Here is a 17,129-nt window from a genome sequence, read left to right as displayed (position 1 = left end):
GCTCCAGGCAATCCTTTTTTCTTTTTTCCCTTTCAATTTTGACATCTCTATGAGTTAGCTATTATACAGTATTATCACAGCCTACTGCTTTCTGACTCATATTACCCAGGAGACAATTCAGGAATGAACTTGGACTAGAATTTTATATAGCATGCAGAGTTTTCTGAAGGTCTTGGTGCCTATTTTTCTGTAATCTGTGAAGGTCCTTTTCCTTTTCTTTTCCACACAATATACTATTTGAATAGTTCAGGTATCCTGCATATATTTCTATACTTTTCTTAGCCACAAGCAACTGCTTTAATGAAAAGTAGATACCTGATCTTATTATGCTGGTTAAACCACAGTGCAGGTCAAAGCTGCCTCCTTTTCTGTTCCATCTCCATTATACACTTCGCTCGTTTGGTTTTTGAACATATGCCAACTCTTCTCAAAGATATTTCTCTGGGCTCTAATATTCATTTGTTTTCTATATTTATAAATGTAAACACTATGTAATTTCCCCAAGTGACTGAATCACCCTGAAACTACCTAAAAAAAAGATTTCAAAAGTGCAAATGATTTGGGAGCCAGAGGTAGTAATATTAAATCCATTGACAGGACAGAAGGAGGCAGAATTGTAAAGGGAGACCTTATTTCTTGTTTCCAAATAAACATGTATACTCACTGATGTAAGAGTAGGAATACTTCCTATTCTACTAAGGGCTGCAGAAGTGACCCAGAACTCTTATCTCAGCTTTCTCTCCTCATAGAGATAAGAATACTTGTCACAATCTTTTCAGATGATGGAAAAAGATGACTAGATCAGTGATTACGAACCAGTCTGAGCTCTTTGTTAGTAGGATGACTGTACAATGGAATTACCATTAATTTTATAGGTGTGATAATGGTATAGTGGTATGTTAAAAAAAATCTGTTAAAGATACCTAGAGAAGTATGTACCAATGAAATAATATGATGTCTGGGAAGGAATTCACATAGTTCTCAAAGTCAGGGTCAAAGCACTTTTTACATCAGGTATTGCAATAACTGGGAAGAAGGCATCTGAGTGTTAACCACTCTGATGTATTTAAAAGACTAGAATTCCTTAACATACTTTTGCTGATATAATATATGCACATGAAATGTGACAAGTCTCTTTTTGGTCAGGTAGAATAAAAACACAGGTGTCTAAGATTAGCTAATGGGGAAAAAAAACCCTTAACATTCTAAACCAATTAAAGATATAAATAGGCAGGCATTGAAACTGAGATAATCAATGGGAGTAGAGGAGAAATGAACAAGACTGATGAAAGGACAGAACAAACAGGAAGTTTCAAAGGTTGATGCTGAAAAGAGGAAATGACTCAGTCACAGTTTAGGAAGGGAATTCCAGTTAGGTGAGTTGTAGGTGAGCTTGGGAAAGCTCATTACCTAAAGAGAACAAGATTCTAGGAGCTCACTGCAGACTGTCCTTGGAGTCATGTACACAAAGCACAACATCAATACTGAAAAAAATAATCTCCCAATAGAGGAGAAAATTCTGGTGTCTTCTACTATTAGTGCTCATGACAGTTTTGGTCATTGAACCTCAAGAGATAATTGGTACAATGGTAGCAAAAACTGGTAAAAAAAAAAAAGACTGAGGTGAAGGAAAAGTATTCATATTAGTCTAGTATGAATTTAAGTTATTCCTCAAACATTTATTGGGGATTTCACTGTCCCAGGCACTGGGGTACAGTTTTCATAGGTCCTGCCCCTCTAGGAGGCTACAATCCTGCAGACAAATGACTATGATCTGGGAAGAATATGGTTTAGGATTGCATTGTTGACATTTATAAAACCATGGACAAAGTGAATCCAGACATGTTCAACTGGAATTCTTCAAATAGGGAGTGTAAGAGACAGATCTGGATAAGACTTTGAGGAAGTAAGGGTGCTTGGTGCTAAGTAATTTGCCTAAAACTAGACTGGAAAGTCTGTGAAGGCAGAGATTATGTCTGTTTGATTCACAGTGGTTCACGAGCGACTAAGAGAGCATCTGAAAAATAGTAGCCAATTCAGAAATTTAAAAGAAAGTAAATAAGTGAAGCAAAGATTTGCAGTACCTGTTATGTGACTGTCTTGCTTTCATAGTGTTTAGTATGAGTGTCACCGAGGAGTACATATATAGACAATTTAAATACAATGTAATAAGTATTAGGAGTTAAGCATGGGTTACTATTAGGATATTATACCAAATAATTCACGGATCTGGAAAGCTTCTTGGAAGAAGAAATACTTGAGATGAGTTTTGAAGGAAGAAGGGAAGGAAAGCCAATTGGATACAGCATGTATTAAATTCTTGTGGAATGAAACAGCATTACACATTTGAGGAACCCAAAATGATGCAGATTAGCTGGAGAGAATGGGATACCATGATGGTGTGATGGTAAATTAGGCAATAAGGACTTTTATATACTATGCTAAACTTTGGGCTTTATTGTAAGTCTGGTGATCATTAATATATTTTAAGCAGGGAATGATAGGATCAGATCTGACTTTTGAAGATCACTCAGGCATCAGTGGTAGTGGAAGGCAGGGGAACAGTAGAGGTGGGAAGGTTTAAATTAAGACATGTATGAAGATATGGAATAGATATAAAAGATATTACTGAGAAAGGGATTGGATGAGGGGGCCAAGTGAAGGAAAGGTACTAGAATGACTGCCAGGCCTCAGGTTTGAATGTAGTGCCACTTAATATGATAGGTAATAGAAGAGCAGAGTTTGTTTTTTTTGAAGGTGAGTGGGGAGGAAAAAGGATTATAAATCCAGTCTTTACTTGAACTTGACGTACCAGCAGGAAATATTAGTGGGTATGCTCCTCTTCTTTTGATGCCAATGTAAGGGAGATCAGTCACACCCTCTCACAAATTTTTCTTGATATATATGGGTCTTGAGGCAGTACAGTATTTTTGAACTTTTTACGTGCTCTGAGGCCCCTCGCAAATAAACAAGATTGAATGAGCAGGTTGTATGTTGGTTGCTATGAAATGGAGAAATAGTTCTTAATAATTCTGTGATCTCAGACATCATTTCATATGTAAATAAAACATGGCAGCATGGGTAACAAGTCCAATCTGCTCTCCATTAATCTATAATAACAGAAAGCAGACATGATAAAATAAGATGTACTACTTTATCTCTGGGAAATTACACCGAGTGGTCGTGTATATTCCATAGTGAAAATTTTATTGGTAGTAGAGAAGCAAAAAATTTGAATGCAATAAATGTTATATGCGATTTTCCTGCATAGCTGTAATTAATGAAACTTTTTTCCTTATTATGTTGTTAAATATCATTTTTGTCCTATTTTTTAACCAAATGGTTATTAGCTACATTAACTTTTAGAAATTTACTAGTTCATTAAGGATGTTCCCGAGCAACCTAAGCACATAAACACACACACTATGGTACTTAAAAGATTAACCTTGTCTTTTATGTGTATATTACATTCACTAAAACAACCCAGGAAAACATTTTTAGCCGTTCATCTAGGGTTTTAAATTGTCTTCACAATGCTCTTATTTTCTATTTCCATCAAAAGATTCTTCTATGAATGACAGTATTTGTGAGCTCATTCACTTCTAAAATATCAAATTGTTAGTTTAACCAGTCTCCTCCACAGTTTTCTTTCTCCCTCTGCCCACTATCAAGATCTAAAGATTTTCACCTTCTCTTCTCCCAAAAGAAAAATGAAAACAATCGCTACTGCTTCCCTGTCAAACTCCCCAAACACAGCCCACCCCAGAATAGGAAATAAGGGAGGCAAAGTGGTACAAGTTGCGACGCGCGACAGGGAGCACAGAATTGGGACCAAAGCTCAGAGACAGAGAATCAGTCTCCACGTCCGGGAAGATCTGGGCTCTTTGCCAAAAGAGAACGTCCCCAAAGCCCCGGGAACTGACTGGTGCTAGGAAACCAGAGGAAGAGAGAGTGACAGGCAGAGAAAGAGGCCCGACCCTCTGGGACTGCCTGAAAACACGCAAGGAATGCAAAAGAAACGTCAGGAATCCGGGACCGGCTGCGGCCGGCCAGAGCGACCAACCAGGTTAAAACCCAGCTCCAAAGGCAGGCGCGCCGCTGAGACCTTTGGGTAGGGAACGGCGCTGGGGACTGACTGAGAGAGGGATACGGATTCCTGGGAAGGCAGAGACCAACTCTCTTCCGAAGATTGGATTCGGTGGCCCACCGTCCTGACTCAGCCGCCAGATTCCCGCAGCGAGCCTGCGGGGCGGGGCCGAATCTCCTTCCCCGCCTCTAACGGCAAGCCGACTGCGTCCTCAGTACGCCTGCGTAGGGTGAGGCCGGACTCTATTTGGCTAGTAGGCGAGCGGCGGCAGCGGCGTCCTCTACCCGGCATGCTGCGCGGGAGCGGCGGCCCTACGTCTCTCCCCTTCCCAACCCTGCCCCCCCTTTCCCCTCCCGCCGCGGCCCCCCCTTCCCCTAAAGTGAGTGAGTGAAACTGGCAGATGGAGGAGGGACTGTAATGGCGGCGGCCGGCAGCTCCCTGCTCTGACCTACGGCAGGCATTCAGCAACAACCCCCTCCCCGCCCCTCTCCCAGCCGGCCTCCGCCCCGCCGCCAGCGCGGGGCCACCCTCTCCGGCCCTTCCCCCAGCGGTCGGCGTCTCGCTCTGCGCCCCGGCCGGGGCCCCACACACAATGGACGAGCTCGCCGGAGGCGGTGGTGGCGGCCCCGGGATGGCGGCCCCTCCGCGGCAGCAGCAGGGACCTGGGGGGAACATGAGCCTTTCGCCCGGGGGGAATGGAGCGGCGGGCGGCGTGGGTCCTCCGGCCGCCGAGGGAGCGGGTCCCGCGGCAGGCCCAGAGCTGTCCCGGCCGCAGCAGTACACTATCCCAGGGATCCTGCACTACATCCAGCACGAGTGGGCTCGGTTCGAGATGGAGCGGGCGCACTGGGAGGTGGAGCGGGCCGAACTGCAGGTACCTCGCTGGGGTCGGTGTGCGGGACGGCTGCGGCGGCGGGGTTCCCGGCCGGGGGGTGGGGGGGTGGGGCCGGGACTCCCCTCAGTCGGAGCTCGAGGCCTTGGGAGGCCGAGAGAAACCTACCTGTGCGGCTCGGGGGGCGATGGTCCTGGCGACGGCTCTTCCTCTAGCCCCCCCTCCCCCCTTCCCGCAGAAGCTTGTTACCCAGCCCTCACTAGCTGCGCGGTGCGGGCTTCCTTGGGGCAGCCATTTTGGCTTTTAGTATGGCGTCTGCGGGGGCTCCTCCGGAGGCGGCCTGCGCGGGTCTCCGGGGCTTGGGGCCGAGTTCCTCTCTGTGGGAGAGCGTCCGGCGAGGGGCTGTTGGGCACTGAGCTTGCTCTTGTTTGTGCCTCTTGAGATGGATAACCGGAGGAGAGGGATTGGGACGGGCATTTTACCACCTTTACCCGGATCACCCCCCTTTTCCGATTTGGCATGTCTGCCCCCCTCCCCCGGAGTTGATAACCCTTACTCCTTGACAGCCACGCTTCTTTCCAGGGCTGCTACCGAGCACAATGGCTTGCGGCTGACCTGTGAAGTTTTCATTTCCTACCGCCAACTTTAAGTACCTTCTTACCTGGGATGCTGCCTTATTCACTTAGATTCCTTTTGAGTTCTTAGTGACTGACTCATCAACGCTTCTCTGTACTGAATTTTTCTTTTTAGAATAACCTTCGCCGTCCTCCATCCCCTTCTTTACACATAAAAAGCCAAACCAGAATATCTGTGCCGTCTTTATGAAGATTTAATATTAACTTGGAGTAAAGCGTACTTGTCTCACGTTACCAACTCACGCAGGGGAAGCAAAGTTAAATATCCTCAGGATCCTTCATAATTGAGCCGGACTCAGTCTTAAGGTGAAACTTTGATAGGTTGGTTTACCTAACTTTTAGAAGATTGTTGGTGTTTTAAGGACTTATGTCTTGTATTTCAGAAGGACTACATCTTTTTTAAAGGATTGTTCAACTCTTTTGGGTGTTTGTGTTTACTTTAAAATCACTTTCTAAGGCAAATTTAGGCTTAGAAGAAAAAAGGCATGCATCTAAATAGTGTTGCACTTGTTCTTCAGACTGGTATATATTTAGAATGTAAGTAGTATTGTTCGCTGACATACATGTCATATATGCCTGGGGTGAATGGTTAGGGAAATGCAGTGTTGAAAGAAGGAAGATTGGATTAGCTTAAAAAGGGTGTCCTCAAACAAATACGTATATCTTCAGTTTGATTTTGAACCAGTCGACTTTTATTTGTCTCTACAAAGTTGGGAAGATTAAACTTTTGAAAAGTAAGAAACATATATTTTGACACTTTACCAAGTCTTGAGAAAGTTAATTATAAATTAACACCTGTTAGTCAATTCAGTGTTTTAGTGCTTTGATATACTGTTGGGCTCTTAAAAATATAACATTTAAAAAGCTAAAGTCAAAATTGTTTTTTTGTGTGTGTAGTCTGCTTTAAAATATCTGGGATGTATAGAGTTCTGTTGATGTGCAACTTTTACTACACCATGTGCAAACTTAATATTCGGTGTGAGGCATTTATTTTTAAAAATGCATTTACTAATGCATTGAGGCTTGGGTTCACTAAATAATATTTCACCAGTCCCTGATACAGTGTTTATAGCCTTTGTACTGTTATAGAAAAGCTTGAACTTAAACACTTTTCAAGTTAGCAATTGCATTAGTCATTCATAAGTTTCACTGGTGAAAGTAGCTGAAAAATGTCTTGTGTCTAAATTAGTAAAAAATCTGTACAACAGTGAGGTCTATCTATATTGTCTACCCTAGCCCTTGCTTTCCCTTCTAATTCTCTTCTTGACCGAAGTCTTTTAAGGAAGATTCATTTTGCTTGCTTGCTTTCAGTTTATCTACAGTTGGCATATTAGTTCTGATATAGCCATTCTAAACTTTTTTTGTTTGCTTTTTTTTGAAGAAGTTCTGCAGTGTTTCTAGACTCTTAATTTTTTTCCGGGAATTTTTATTATTTCACATTGATTTTTTTGGAATAAAATGTTCATGATTGTGTATTTTTGTTCTGTATATTTCTCTAAAATGTTTTATTGGGCTACTTAGTTAAAAGGATTTCAGGTTTGCTTCTGGAATGCTGAATTTGCTTTACACGTCTTCAGTCTTTAGTAAGAATGCTTGTGAGATGCACATTTTAAAATGTGTGTGTTGAATAAAAAATTTATTGGGAAAGTTTAAGTGAAGCATGAATGGATTTAGATTGTAAACTTACACTTAATTTTAAGAAAGATAACAGAAATAAGAGAAGTTGCATATCTTTATGGTATACATCCTTGGGTACACTGTTCATCTATACATTATTTAAAGTATTCAGTATTAAAACTATTCAATAGTGAATACAACGAGGCTAAGGTATACCTCATTTTGATATAAAATTTCAGTGTGGAATTATATTTCCTAGCTTTGGAAAGGATTTTAAACTGGAAGTTTGCATTATGGCTCTCTTCCCTGTAAAAGGAATTTTGGGTAAAGGTCTTTCTTAGAAGATTGGAACTAAACCAAAGGATGTCTTAACGCTCTTTCATCTTTGTGATGGTTCCTTACCTGGGACTAAGGTAAAGCTTTGTTAATGAGGCTCTAGGACAGTGATTTCTAAAAGAGAGTGCTAGTGGTAATCACTTGTAAAACTATAAAAAGTATGCAGGCCTTTGTCTCATCCTCCAGAGATTTGGATTGATTTGGTCTAGGACTTGGGAAAAAATGGACTGGACTGCTTGTGGGATTTTGGCAGTCACATTAAATAGAAATTATAACTGCCATTTCATCAGCACTACAACCTTATGAGGTAGGTATCATTTCTATTTTACAGATGAGGAAACACAAACAGTTTAAATAACTTTGCCAGCTATAAAGTATTGCAGCTGAGATTTGAACCCAGGTTTATCTGAATCCAAAGGCTTTGTTTGGTCTTATTACCACTCTTGAAACCATTGTGTTGTATTGTTGTTTTGGTATTTTTTTGTAGCAGTGGAATCTGACTTGTAATTCATTATGTGGCACACACCACTTCAGTACATTTCAAAAAAGTTTTATTGAGCCCCCATGGCATGCCAGGTCTAGTTTATATATATTGCAAATATGTCCTTATATTTTTTTCTGTAGTTAGTGTGTAATAAATGCACTTATGGTATATACAAAATGCTTGTGTGCCAACTATAAAAATATGACATAGGTAATACATAGAAAATGTAGTCCTGGAGTTTGTATTCTAAAACTACTATTTCTCCAGCAAATGTAAACTTTTAATTAGTGTTTGTGTTTGCATACTCTGGCATACAGATTTGTCATAACGTGACAGATATTGCCACCTAAAGATCTTAAGTTAATAGGAGATGATTCTCTCAGACATAACTTGATTTCTTCATTTTTAATGGGGAGAAGTAATTGTTTCCCTTTTAATCTGTTATTGCCAGGGTTTTCTTAGGGTAGTCTAGAATAATGATTTGCAAATCCTTGTTCCTTTTCTATTACAAGATTTTTATAAATCTACTATGAAATTATAAAAAATAAGAACAGTATAGAGATTTTTCATAAAGGTGTTCCTTTTATTCCGAGAGTTTTAGCCTTCATAAAGACTTGCTGTTATGCAGTTTTCCTTTTTCAAATGGTGGTGGCAGTAGAGTAAAAAAATTTTTATTTGATAGAATTAAGAGTCCACAATCTTATGTCATATTCTCCCTGTTTCTTTTTTGAAGTCCTTGGAAACAGAAAGTCTAGGGACCCATAATCTAGATTTCTTTTCTCCATTTACCTCTTAATCCTGCTGTATAGTCTTTTTTTGCTCTCTCTCCTTATACCTATCTAAACACTTTGTAGAACACTTCTTTCTGTTGGTGGTTGACCTTCAAATTGCCAAATCTTGAGGACTTCTTACAGATTATATGCACTTAACCAACACTTTCTGCTTTTGAGAGTTTCTTCCTCAAAATCCTTTTCTTTGGCCTACATTCTGTAATTTCTTATTTTCCCTTCGGTCCACTTATCACTTTTCTTCATATGTTTCTTCTCCTTTGGTCTCAGTTATCGTTACTTGGGGTTCTGATTCTTTTTGTTTTCACTGTAAATTTCGAAATATACCGTGTTTTTTGTTTTTTGCTGTTATTCCGATGCTTCAGTATTTAGTCCTTTAATCCTAAAAAAACCCCAATGAGGTGAGCACAATTGGTTTCTTTTGTTGGTGGTGGGTTTTTGGGGGTTTTTGGGGTTTTTTGACACTGGACTATTGGGGCCCGGAGATTAAGTAATCTGCCTAAGATGTAAGGTCGTATAAGTAGGAGTAGCAGAGCTGGGATTTAAACCTAGGCAGGCTGACTCTAGAGGCCATGTTCTTAGTCACTACTGTATTTTTGACTTTCAGATGTCTCAGACACATTTCTAACTTCCTGTTTAAATTTTCAAATTCAGTGCATCCGTTATTCGGTTCATCTCAAATGCCTGCCTCTTTCCCCCACAAAAGACACTTAACTTGTTTATTCTCCTTTATTGCCTGTTATTGTTTTAATAAATTTATTTTATTTATTTATTTTTGGCTACATTGGGTCTTCGTTGCTGCGTACAGGCTTTCTCTAGTTGATGCGAATAGGGGCTACTCTTCGATGCAGTGCGCAGGCTTCTCACTGTGGTGGCTTCTCTTGTGGTGGAGCACGGGCTCTAGGCGTGCAGGCTTCAGTAGTTGTGGCACGTGGGCTCAGCAGTTGTGGTTTGTGGGCTCTAGAGCACAGGCTCAGTAGTTGTGGCGCACGGGCTTAGCTGCTCCGCAGCATGTGGGATCTTCCCAGACCAGGGCTTTAACCCGTGTCCCCTACGTTGGCAGGCGGATTCTTAACCACTATGCTACCAGGGAAGCCCCCCTGTTATTGCTAATGTTTATTATCATCCTTCCCATTGGCAGATGCTAAAGAGATCAATGGGTCCTTCTAAAAATGTTGAGTCTTTGGGTCTTATTGATTCTAGTATGATTATTCAGTGAATATATTTCAGTGTTATTTTGTGCTACGTACTGGGTATATAATGATATATGAAGCAAGGACCTTGCTGCTGGTGGAGTACTTGAGAAATAATAAAATGTGATAAATCAGAAATTAACAGGATGCTGAGAAAATAAATGGTGATAGGAAACGTGTAGGTAGTGAGCTTTCAGGTAAATAGCTAAGCAATTATTGAGCAGTTCCTATATGCCAAGAATTATTTTAAGTTGTTAATACATATCTTAACGCATTTAATTTTTGTGAAGCCCTTAGGAGGATGTGTACTTTTAGATCTGAAGTGTGACTACCTAACCGTAGGTTTTTCAATGGAAAGGAATAGCATTAAAATAAGTTCTAAAGCAGGAAAGAACTTTGTTGGAAGTGTGAGCTGGACTTTAGTGATTCAGTGGGCTATCTAATATAGATAGCCTCAGTATCCTAAAATATATTTTAATTCAGTGATTATTAATTTTTTGGAAATATAGTCTCCTTTGCATAAAAACTTTGGAGCCTTTCTAGTTAAAAAACAATTTTTTGGCTTCGAATATACTTGAAGCCTAACCACTGACCTAAGGAAGTAACACTGATTTAATCTGTGCTTTAAATTTATTTACTACAACTGTTTTAGTTCAGGGTGTTCCTCCTGCCTGATTTCTCTGGAGGAATCTTAACGGTTTCCCTCCATACATGCTCCTCTCTTAAGAGTTTATCCTTTATATTGTATGATTGTATTACATATACCCTTTAATTTTTATTATGGAGAGTTTTAAAAATATTAAAGAATAATACAGCGATCTGTGACCTCCCATAAACCTGTCACTCATCACTCAGTAACAACTCATGACCAGTCTTATTTTACTTACACTTCTGTCCACTCCTTCCCTGTCCCGAATTATTTTGAAGCAAATCCCAGAAACATACAATTTCATCCATGAATATTTCAGTATATATTTAAAAGATAAGGACTTTAAAAAGATAACTGTTGTAGTTGCATACCAAATTAAGAAAATGAACAATTCCTTAATATTATTGATATTATCAAATATATGCTGTTTGAATTTCCAGTTTTCTCAGTTATCTTTGAAGAGTTTGTTTGAATGAGGATCCAAATAACACATTGCTATTGGAACCCCCTCCATCTTTCTTTCCTTTTCTTTGCCATTTTTTGTTGAAGAAATCAGATCTTTGGTCCTATAAAGGTTCCCAGAGTCTGTGTTTTGCTGAGTGCATCTCTGATACAGTTTAACATGTTCTGTTGTCCTGTTTGTTTTCCCTGTAACTTGGTTAGTTGGATACAGGGTCTTGATAGAGATTGGTTTATTTTCTTTTTTGGGATGGTAGTGGGGGACAAGACTACTTCACAGGTGGTGATGAGGTCTTCCATCAGAAGGCACAAAACAGTTCGTTGTCTTTCCTGATGTTAGCAGCTGTTGATGTTAGTGTTTAGGAACATTCATCCATTAGGGCCACCCTTAGTTTTTAAAAAAACTTCAGAAATTGAGATATAATTCACGTAACATAAAATTCATCCCTCTAAAGTGTACAGTCATCCCTCAGTATCTGTGGAGTGATTGGTTCCAGGACTCCCCCACCCCCCTCTCCCCTCTATCCCTGGATGCTGAAGTCCCTAATATAAAATGGTTTAGTATTTGTGTATAAGCCATGCACTTTATTCCGTATACTTTAAATCTTCTCTAGATTACTTATAATACCTAATACAACATAAATAGTTGTAAATACAATGTAAATAGTTGCCTGTAGTTGCAAATTTAAGTTTTGCTTTTTGGAACTTTCTGGAATTTTTTTTTTTTTGCAGTACACGGGCTTCTCACTGTTGTGGCCTCTCCCGTTGCGGAGCACAGGCTCCGGACACGCAGGCTCAGCGGCCATGGCTCACGGGCCTGGCCGCTCCGCGGCATGTGGGATCCTCCCAAACCTGTGTCCCCTGCATCGGCAGGTGGACTCTCAACCACTGTGCCACCAGGGAAGCCCTGGAATTTTTTTTTTCCTGACAGTATTTGATGCACAGTTGGTTAAATCTATGGATGCAGAACCTTGTGGATACAGATGGTTGACTGTACATTTCTCTGGTTTTTAGTATATTACTGTGTTGTATCGTCATCATCGCTGTCTAATTTGGAAACATTTTCATCACCTACAAATGAACCCGGTTTAACCTGTTAGTAGTTAGTCCCAATTCCCCCCTTTCCTTGGCAATCACTAATTTCTGTCTCTATGATAGAAAGAATAGTCTTTCTATCATAGAATATCAAGAATATTCTGAACATTTCATGTAAACGGAATCATACAGTATGTGGCTTTTTGTGAATGGCTTCTTTCACTTAAGGTGATGTTTTCAAGGTCCCTCCATGTGTAGCATGTAATGGTACTTTGTTCCTTACTATGGCTGAATAGTATTCTGTTGTATGGATATACTACATTTTGTCCATCAGTTGGTGGATATTTGGGTGTTTCTACTTTTTGGCTATTATGAAAAATGCTGTTATTAACATTTCTGCACAAGTTTTTTGTGTGAACATATGTTTGCAATTCTCTTAGGTATGTACATAGGAATGGAATTGCCAGCTCATGTTCAACTTTTTGAGGAACCTGCTGAAGTGTTTTCCAAAGTTACTACACCATTTTACTTTCCCACCAGCAATACAGGAGGGTTCCAGGGCCACCGTTACTTTTTTGTCAACTTTGAAATATATTTTTATTACTAAAAATCTTTTTTTACAAAACACCTTTCCTTTGGTTTTTTTTTTTCCAAGTTGTGTTTTCTCTCTCATAGACTTTATTTTTTAGAGCAGGTTTAGGTTTATAGCAAAATTTAGCTGAAAGTACAGACAGTTCCCACATAACTCCTCCCCCATCAAAACCTCCCCCATCATCAATAGCTCCACTACTGTGGTACATTTGTTACAATTGATGAACCAACACTGACCCATTATTATCAACCAAAGTCCGTGGTTTACATTAGGGTTCACTCTCTGTCTTGTATATTCTTTGGGATTTGACAAATATATAATGACATGCATCCACCTTTATAGTAAATAATGCTTTCACGGCCCTGAAAATCCCATATGCTCCCCCTATTCCTTCCTCCCTCACCTAAGCCCATGGCAGCTACTGCTCTTTTTTGTTTTGTTTTGTTTTTTTGTTTTGTTTTTGCTTTTTTGTTTGTTTTTGGCTGCGCTGCATGGCATGTGGGATCCCAGTTCTCCAACCAGGGATTGAACCCGTGCCCCCTGCAGTGGAAGCACGGAACCTCAGCCACTGGACCACCAGGGAAGTCCCAACTAGTGCTCTTTTTACTGTCTTCCATAGTTTTGTTTTTTCCAAAATGTCACGTAATTGGAATCATACCATGCATAGTTTTTTCAGATGGCTTCTTTGACTTGGTAGTGTTCATTTAAGGTTCCTCCTTAAATGTCTTTTTGTGGCTTGATTCATCTTTTTAGTGCTGAATAATATTCCATTGTATATATGTACCACAGTTTATTTGTCCGCTCACCTGTTGAAGGACATTTTCTGTGCTTCCAAGTTTTGGCAATTATGAGTAAATGTCGACGTGCAGGTTTTTGTGTGGATGTATGTTTTCAGGTAATTTAGGTATATACCAAGGAGTTTGAATGCTGGATTGTATGATGAGAGTATGTTTAGTTTTTCAAGAAACTGCCAAACAGTTATCCAGAGTGGCTGTGTACCTTTTTTTGCATTCCCACCAGCGGTGATTGACAGTTTTGTTGCTCTACATTTTGTCAGCATTTGATGTCAGTGTTTTGGATTTTAGCCATTCTAATAGGTGTGTAGTGATATATCGTTTTAATTTGCTATTCCCTAATGACATAACAGTGTTAAGCACCTTATTTGCCATCTGTATGTCTTCTTTGGTGAGGTTCTGTTCAGAGCTTTTGCCCTTTTTAAAATTAAATTCTCTGTATCTCCTTCCTCTTGACATTTACTCTGTTTTGGGATGGAATGGTGTTGGGCCTTGTTTCCAGTCATTTGAGAGTAATTGTTCGTTAAATGGCAGTCATATTATTACTTAAAACACATATATTTACCTTAAAAAGTACTTTAATGACTTAAAGGAATGAGTAATTATAATATCAGCTTGCCTTTAGCTGTCCTTCCAGTGAAACTACCAAAGGCAATGATTAAATTTATTTTATCTGGAGATACTTGTGAAGTCTCTAACTGTAAGAGAGTGAGATCTGTGGTGGTTCCAAAACCTAGTAACTAATCATAATCACCTGGGATCTTTAATACAGATTCCCACATTCTATCCCTGGTCATTGTGATTCAGTAGTTTGAGGTAGTATCTGTGTTTTGAAAATGTATAGCTGGTGATTCTGATAATCAACCAGGTTTGGGAACCTGCATGATCAAAGTCTCTTAACGATTTTGTGTAATCCAGCTCTCCATCCCCTTTCACTTTAACATTGTCATTCCTCCTATTGATATGTTAAACTTGAGCAATATATCACCCTTTCTCTGCACTCACAGTGGCTTGCACTGTGTATGATTACATTGTTGCACTTTTTTATTTTCACTTTCTGCTTTCCAATAAATTGAAGCTACTTGTTAACAGGAACTTGCTGGTTTTGAATATGCTGCAAATTTTTGTTGGATTCAGTTGAAGCATCCTGTGGTGTTTGATTACATAGATGAAAGCATTACATGTCCACAGAAAGAACTATTAATAATAGTACCTGTTAACATTTAATGAGTGCTTTCTGTATGTTTGGAATCATTCTAATTTGTATACCATCCCTAAATCATAGATAACAAGTATTTCCATTTTAGAGAGAAGGAAACATGGGCAAGAGTTTAAGTAACTTGTTCAACATAAAACAGTAAATAGGTAATGAAACCGGGTGCTGCCAAGTTGCTTTTGACCGATATGTTATGCCATCTTAAGGTAATACTGGTACCTCGGTGGTAAAGAATTGTAAGCAAATGACTGATGAATAGGGTCAGTGTCACAAGATTTAAAAGGCTATATATAAGTAAAGTAATTATAAATGTGTAGTGAAATTTTGGATCATGTTTAGATAGATTTTGTAAAAAAGTTTTTAAAATTCTAATTAAAACATTTTCAGACTCTTAATTTTATTTTTTGAATAGCTAATGCATGGTTCAAAATTAAATTTTGTACTTACCATGAGCCTGTCCACCCTTAGTGTCCTACATTAGTAACCACTTTTATTAGTAGTACTATATGTATCCCTCCAGTGTTTCTTTATGCAAATAGATGTAAGCAAATATGTATGTTGATTTTCTTTTCTTTCTGATACAACAGTTTGTAAACTATATACCTGTTTTTCACTTTGCTTTTTCATTTAACATTTTTTGGAGATTATTGTGAGTCTGTTAGTAGAGAACATTCTCACTTTTTATAACAGCTGCATAGTAGTAGTATTCTACTTTGTGTACACACCATAGTTGATTTAATTACTCCACTACTGCTGAATGGTTGTGTTAAAGTTTCAGAAAACATTTGTAACTGTGTTCTTAAATGTGTGAGCAACCAACCAGCCTTCTGCCAAAAATAAACTCTATTATATTGCTTTTTTGTTTTGTAGGATTATAATATTAGCAGTTAACAAAGCATTATACAAATTCGTAATTTTTTTTTATTTCATGGCTTGCACTCAAGTCTGAATTAGGGGTCACAAGTGTTTCAGCTGTGAATGCCATTAGTTAACCAGTTTCTTTTAAGCTGTAAGTCTGTTACTGAAATCCTGAGGAACAAAGGAGTGAGAAAGACAAAACAAAGAAAAAGATGAAATAGAAAAAAGGGGGGGTGGGGTGGATGGGAAGAGGAATAAAGGCAGTGATAGAGAAACAGTGGATGGGTGTGATAATATGCCACTAACAGTTGTCTCAGATAATAAAACTATTTCAGAATGGCCTAAACTAACATTTGTGTTTTTGCTTTTTCCCAGAGCTTTAAAAAGTGGACCAGGGACTTGCCCGGCAGTCCAGTGGTTAAGACTCCATGCTTCCAATGCAGGGGACGCGGGTTCGATCCCTGGTTGGGAAGCTAAGATCCCACATGCTGCCCGGAGCGGCCAAAAAAAAAAAAAATGGACCAGACTTCCATAAGCTTATATTTCATAAGAGAGGGTGGGGGTGGGGTCGAGACTCTGGAAAGTATATAATTATGAATCTTTATACTTCGCATATATCACTGCACCCTGGTCATTTTCTTCTTAATATTTAATGTAACTTGTAATTTTAAAAATTGTCTTACCCCCCTCACGCACACTTTTAAGATTGATTGTAAGCTCTTTGAGAGGAGGGACCTGTCTTTTTGTAAAAATTAATGTATACCCAGTGTGACAGTAAAGGGCACATAATAGGTGTTTGCTAAATATTTATTAAATGAGTGAAGTTGCTGAGGATGTTTGATTAAGCTGTTAGATATGAGAAAATGAATTGTAATTTTTATAGTACCATACGGAAAAAAGCCCACAAGATAGAGATAACACCAGTAGTAAATGACTACTCTTCCCTCATGTCCTTATTTGATATTGGAATGAAACCAAGCTTTCTGTTTTTTATTATAAGGCATTCAAAATACCTTAGTCCTGTCTCCCCCTTGTGGGAAATAGAGTATAAGAGAGATCACAACTGCAGTTAAAATGAATCTGTGCTTGGGATTAATGCATGGGGGTGGAGGTTACTTTTTCCCGTCAAATAGTAATGAATGGTTTTTATGAAGAATATTTGATGACTAGGCAATGCTTATGATAAACTAAAAAGCAGAGTTCCATATTATGTGCTAAATCAGCTATGTTAAAAATTATGTTGAACAACCCAATACAAATGTTTTAAAATACCTTTGTGATTTTTGGGTGATGGGATTATTGGCAACCTTTCTATTTTCCCTATTAAAAAATAAATAGGGCCTCCCTGGTGGCGCGGTGGTTGAGAGTCCGCCTGCCGATGCAGGGGATGCGGGTTCGTGCCCCGGTCTGGGAGGATCCCATATGCCGCGGAGCGGCTGGGCCCGTGAGCCATGGCCGCTGGGCCTGCGCGTCCGGAGCCTGTGCTCCGCAACGGGAGAGGCCACAACAGTGAGAGGCCCGCATACCGCAAAATAAATAAATAAATAAATAAAT

At 39.4% G+C, this 17,129-nt stretch overlaps 2 protein-coding genes across 7 annotated transcripts in view; one reads left to right on the top strand and one right to left on the bottom strand.

Annotated features, from left to right (window-relative positions):
- Positions 1-8,332, bottom strand: part of AP4S1 (adaptor related protein complex 4 subunit sigma 1) — a 49,838-nt gene extending 41,506 nt beyond the window's left edge. The window contains exon 1 of one of the 3 annotated variants that reach the window (XM_082618604.1): positions 5,088-8,332. The gene's annotated coding sequence lies outside the window, so the exon portion shown is untranslated. The remainder of the gene's footprint in view (positions 1-5,087) is intronic. The other 2 variants (XM_082618603.1, XM_082618605.1) reach the window with 2 other exon arrangements.
- The window catches only part of STRN3 (striatin 3), a 116,557-nt gene continuing 103,441 nt past the window's right edge, over positions 4,014-17,129 (top strand). Inside the window, exon 1 of one of the 4 annotated variants that reach the window (XM_082618590.1) lies at positions 4,014-4,961. In XM_082618590.1, the coding sequence (XP_082474716.1) occupies positions 4,680-4,961 (282 nt within the window). In that variant the 5' untranslated portion in view covers positions 4,014-4,679. The remainder of the gene's footprint in view (positions 4,962-17,129) is intronic. The other 3 variants (XM_082618591.1, XM_082618592.1, XM_082618593.1) reach the window with 3 other exon arrangements.

The sequence above is a fragment of the Mesoplodon mirus genome (genome assembly GCF_964341445.2).
Source record: "Mesoplodon mirus genome assembly, chromosome: 4".
NCBI lineage: Eukaryota > Metazoa > Chordata > Mammalia > Artiodactyla > Ziphiidae > Mesoplodon > Mesoplodon mirus.
This window is presented reverse-complemented; position numbering and strand designations above follow the sequence as displayed.